Source organism: Arvicola amphibius, chromosome 6 (genome assembly GCF_903992535.2).
Source record: "Arvicola amphibius chromosome 6, mArvAmp1.2, whole genome shotgun sequence".
In the NCBI taxonomy this organism is placed as follows: domain Eukaryota; kingdom Metazoa; phylum Chordata; class Mammalia; order Rodentia; family Cricetidae; genus Arvicola; species Arvicola amphibius.
Genome location: NC_052052.2, coordinates 17,302,112 through 17,307,651, shown reverse-complemented (window position 1 = coordinate 17,307,651; position 5,540 = coordinate 17,302,112). Strand labels below are relative to the sequence as shown.

Below are 5,540 nucleotides of genomic sequence, written 5' to 3'. Positions count from 1 at the left end.
GTGATTTCAAAGTTTAACAAAATAAAAGCACAAACCACCAAAACTTTTACAGTAAAGTTTCCACTTATTTAGTTACGTCTGTACACCCTTCCCAGCTCCCACACACAAGGACCTCACAACGCAGCAGTGGCTGTCTTGGAACTCACTATATAGACCAGGATGGATTCCAACTCAGAGATCCACCACTAGCTTGGAGGACTGCTGGGATTGAAGTCACATGCCAGTCCACTTTTAGGGCATACGCCTACTTCCCACTGTGCTTACACCGTTCTTATAAGAACTTTGCTCACTTTACCACATTACAATGTTCTTCTAGTTTTCGGGGATTTGTGATTTTGTTTTCGTGACAGGGTTTCTCTGTAGTTTGGAACCTGTTCTGGAACTCACTCTGTAGACCAGGCTGGCCTTGAACTCAGAGTGGAACTTCAGAGATTAGGTTGTGTGTTCTCAGGACATATGGCGGACTGTTAGCAGAGCTGACACATACCACACTACAGGTTTTTTACCTTCTCCAACAAAACTTTCTGTATCTGAACTCAGGCTGGCTGCAACTCACAGAGACCCTCCCGCCTCTGCCTCCCGAGGGCTGGGATTAAAGGCATGCGCCACTGTCATTTCTAGGATTGTTTTTTTAATGTTTGCCTATTTCTTGCCTACATTATGTTTGAACCATCTACCCAGACCCCAAAGTAAAATTCTTTAGTAGCAAATAAAGGCCATGACTTTTACAGTTACAATAACCGAGTAGAAACATCTTAACTAAATGTCGTTGACAAATAAAGCACCTACACCTCAATATTATAAATGTACATCCTTAATAAGTCAAACACAACAGCAATATTCAGAGTAAGACTCCTGTCCACATCCATGTTGAGCTTGACATGTATGTTCTGCAGAGCTGTTTAAATGAGGACACTGAAATAGTTCAAGTTTCATCCTCCCCTCCCCAAAACAGGAGCTCTGCCTGCAAAATCACAGCACGGAGGCACAAGAGCACCTAAGACCACACTGTTTTAGCCTGTCACAGTTTTAAGAATGTGAACAGACAGGCAGGAAGACTGGCAAGTTTGAGGCTCGCCTAGCATACACACCAAGTTCCAGTCAACACAGCAAAATACTATCAAAAGAACAAAATTGAAGGATGGGGATATATACCCCAGTGGCAGTGTTTACCTAGCACGCAGGAAGTCCTGGGTTTAATCCTAACACTACACAAACCAGGTAAGGTGGTGTCTGTTATCCTAGGACTAAAGATTTGGAAGGTCAGACATTCAAGGTCATCTTTAGCTCTACAGTTTGAGAAAGATACAGGAAACCCAGAGAGTGTGTTTGATGGAGGTACATGCCAAGGCCAAAAATGTGGGGCACAATGGTGCACACCAGTAATCCAAGCACTTAGGAGTTTAAGGAAGACCAGAAATTATTCTCAACTACTGAGTTCAGGCCACTTAATCTCTCAGAGAGGAGAGAAAGAATGGGGTGGGAGGTGGGGACAGAGGGAGAATAAGAATATGAATTAATGAAACTGAAGCAAGGCGAGGTGGCATACTTCTGAAATCCTAAAACTTAAACCAAGAGCAGAGGATTGGGGTTCAAGCCAACCTTATTCCATAGCAAATCTGAGGGCAGCCTGGACTACAATGAGAGCCTGTCTGGAGAAAAACAAACACACACCATTTTAAGTCCACAAAAACTAACCCAGCAAAGAACTCATTAGAGCGGCAAGGCACCAGCAGTTTACTGTTTATTTCGCCCTTCCTCCAGGCTCAATTAAATAAGGAAGTTACTGGTTCTATGATTTGAAATCTACGGACTGGCTGACTACATCACTTGGAAAGTGATCAAGAAAACTTTTGTTTGGGCTGAGAATAAAGCAGAGTGGCGAGAGCATTCAGCTAGCATATAGAATGTCCTAGGCACAGTCCCTAGTACTGTAACAAAGTTTTTGGCTGCATATGGTATCCCATGCCAGCACTCAGGGGGCAGAGGAAGGAGGGTCTCTATGAGTTGCAGGCCAGCCTGGTCTACACGGTGAGTTCAGAACCAAAAAGTTTTGTTTGAGAAGGTAAAAAACCTGTAGTAGTATGTCAGCTCCGCTTCTACTCTACCATATGTCTCGAGAACACACAACCTAATCTCTGATGTGGTTTCAAGTGCAAAATTAGAGGCAAGGAATCAAAAACTAAAGCTGAAGCCTGGGGTGATAAGGTATGCTAAAATACCACACTATAGCCCCAACTGTGTGTAACTATTAGATGCCAGATAAAAGATCAAACCTAAGTCGGGCGGTGGAAGCACACACCTTTGATCCCAAGACTCAGGTGGCAGAGGCAGGTGGATGTCTGTGAGTTGAAGGTCAGCCTGGTCTACAGACCAAGTTCCAGGACAGCCAGAACTACACAGAGAAACCCTGTCCCCAAAACAAACCCCTATTAAAGTCACCTGGAAAGTGACCCAGAAAGGCTGTAGCTGAATGGCACAACACTAGGTTAAGACATATAAGCCTTGAGCATGATCCCTAGTACTGCAAAAACAAAAAGGTTTTAAAAAAACGTTTTGGGCCGAGTGGTGGCCTACACCTTTAATTCCAAAGTTGACTGGGGAAGGAGGTGATCTATAAGAGTTCAAAGCCAGCCTGGTCTGCCTATCAAGATCCTGTCAACTGCCTCGTTAAAAACACAAATAGAAATTTACCTTGCACGGCTGCTGTATGTATGGGAAATGATTTACATCAAGTACCCAACACAGGAGCAGTTGTTCAGGAAATGCCAGGTACCATTTCTACCTTAAATCAGATCCCAGTTGGCAGTGTACTAGATAATTGTTCTAAAATCTTAATGGCCCCATTTGGCCAGGTCTGAGGCAAACATCTAAAATTCTAGCACTTGGGATGTCAAGGCAGGACTCTGGGTTCAAGGCTAGTCTGGATTAAAGTGAGAATAAGGTATCAAAACTGCCCCTCCCCCAACAACCCAATGACAAAAACACACTTCATTTAAGGAAACGTAATGAGTATATTTTTTAAAACTGGACTCTTCCAGATTCTGTTCATTGTAAAGGAAAACTTTGTCTAAAATTGACTTTTCAAATCACTTTGCATTCTTTATTCAATCTCCTTCCCACTAGAAATAACTGACAAGGCTGGGCAGTGGTGGGGCACTACTTTAATCCCAGCACCCAGGAGACAGAGATTGGCTGATCTGAGTTCAAGACCAGTCTGTCCTAGCCTAGAGTTCCAGGACAGCCACAGAGAAATCTTGTCTCGAAATACCAAACGAGAAAGAGAGGGAGAGAACTAACAGACAAGCGAAATAAGCCTTCAATTGCTTTTAAGTGTAACTTCTGTGCCCTAAGAAATAATAAATAAGTGTTCACTGTAATACAAGCCCATTCGAAATTATTACCCTCCAAGTACGTAACTCTTTTAGTGTTTGTATGATCTAATAAACAACTGGCTAAGCGCTTTAGGTTAAATGTTTGGCATAATATTGTGAATGCCTAGTTTGCAGTACCAAGAGACTTAGAGTGCTGGAAAGGGAACCCAGGGTCTCGTTCGGGTTAGGCAAGCTTTCATGAACTACATACCCAGTCCTCAAGAGGCATTCTTATTAGCACCCCTCCCTCTAATTTTTTTTAAAAGGTAAGCAAACTTCAAATTACAAGCTCGATCCAGGGAATGCAAAATTAAGCCGAATCACAGTTAGCTGGGATTTAAACTTTTGGTTCTACTCTGCATTAAAAGAACTAGCAAACCCTAAAGGAAGGGATCGTTGCTACTCAACTTTTTTTTTTTTTTTTTTTTTTTTTGGTTTTTCGAGACAGGGTTTCTCTGTGGCTTTGGAGCCTGTCCTGGAACTAGCTCTTGTATAATCCTACAAGTGTCCGTTTCCATTCATCTGGACCTCGACCTGTAGCTAATTTCCTTCAAGAGTGGATAGCTCCCACTTAATAAACTGCCTTAACGGGAGATCTGTCGCCCAACTCCAACAAGGTAACGTCCCCTGCTTGGATCTAGGCTAGAACCACCGGACTCCAAACACTGGCCGCTGGGCTGGGAGAGGGTGCGGGCGAAGAGCGGGAAGCGGAATGAATTCACGCCGTCATCTGCCTCCACCCTCGCGCACGTATTTGGCCCTAAAAAGCCTCCGATTCAAACGTTCCAACTACAAATTATCTAAGTTCCCCCTCCCGAAGAGCTATCAAATTGGGCGGGAGCGCTCACGAACTCTGACCCTGCGCCTTCGCAGAGGCTTAAGACCCGGAGGGTGGACGCTAAATGTGGGGACACACAGCAGCTAAAAAAAGCGCCCCTTTCTTCCAAAGCTCTCTCGGGACGTACCCCCAAACCGTACTACCGGTGCCCCGCTGCTGCCTCAGGCTTCCTACCGGCCTCCCTTTAGGGACTTCCTCCTCGGGGCTCCGCTAGGCCCCAAAGCCCCGGCGGCAGGCGCGGCGCCCGGCCTGCAGGCCCCGCCAGGCGGCCAGTGAGGTTCTGCTCTGGTCCCTTCCCGCCGCCATTTTCCGGCCACCGTCGCCGCCGCGTAGGGGGGACGATCCCGGAGGAGGAGACTGCGCAGGGGCGCACCGGTCTCGGCCGCAGCGCCGAGGGCACAGCACGCCGGCCCCAAGCCCCCTCGGGGTCTCTAAAGCCCCCCTCCAAGGGCCCCCGTGTCCCGAGTTTGAGCCCCCTGTCGGGTCTTCCATTCAAGCCTCTCGCCTCCTCCCCTCCTCCCCCACCCCCGTCCAGATCCCCGCGCTTCTACTTACGCGGAAGAATCCCGCGTCCATCTTGCTCCCTCGCTCGGAGATCGCTCCCTATCCCAGCGTGCACCGCGCCGCCGCGACGGAGGGCGGGACCGGCCGAGGGTAGCCCAGCGCCGGGATGCTGCGCGCGCCTCTACACGCCCCCCCCCCCCCCACTCCGCGGGCCTGCGGCTGCGCCTGCTCAGTTTTCCGAGAGAACGACACGCGTGCGCAAACTCACTCGGCCCTCCGTCTTTTTGCAAAGAGGGGAGGAGAGTCCGGCGGCCTCAACCAATGGAGATAGGAGGGCGAGTCCTGGAGTCGCCCCACCCTACAAAGCCTTTTGTGGCGCGTGATCAGCCTGGTTCGCGCGGCGGGAGTTGATACTTCCTACGACCCGTAGGAAGGCCTCGGTTCTGGGGTGGCTCGGGGGACGTCGAGGAAGAGAAAGGTCGCCCTGCGGGGTGTCGGGGGAGGGAGATGCTGGTGAGGCTCGGTGCGCCAGTTAGGAGCTCGCTACTGTCATTGTGCATTGTGAGGGTTGAGATCTGTGTCGGCTTTAGATTGCCGGTGGGATTGGCCCTGGAGTGTCCCCACGAATGAAATCCGCGTGCAAGCCGGATGTGCGTCGCCTCTGGCGTGTGCTTGAGTTGTCCATTGGATACGTTCCTGTACTTGAGCTGTGAAACCATGCTAAAGGGCCGGAAGTGGAAGAGGGGCAGGGCCTCCAGGGTGTCCCACAAGCGCTTTCTCCCTTTCTCAGAATAAACCTTCCCAGATACCTTGTATCTGTCCCT

At 48.7% G+C, this 5,540-nt stretch overlaps 1 protein-coding gene across 5 annotated transcripts in view; it reads right to left on the bottom strand.

Annotated features, from left to right (window-relative positions):
- Positions 1-4,887, bottom strand: part of Srrm1 (serine and arginine repetitive matrix 1) — a 32,736-nt gene extending 27,849 nt beyond the window's left edge. The window contains exon 1 of one of the 5 annotated variants that reach the window (XM_038332930.1): positions 4,768-4,887. In XM_038332930.1, the coding sequence (XP_038188858.1) occupies positions 4,768-4,788 (21 nt within the window). In that variant the 5' untranslated portion in view covers positions 4,789-4,887. Of the gene's footprint in view, positions 1-4,386; positions 4,525-4,767 lie in introns of those variants that run through there. The other 4 variants (XM_038332929.1, XM_038332932.1, XM_038332931.1 and 1 more) reach the window with 4 other exon arrangements.
- Positions 4,888-5,540: the final 653 nt, after the last annotated feature.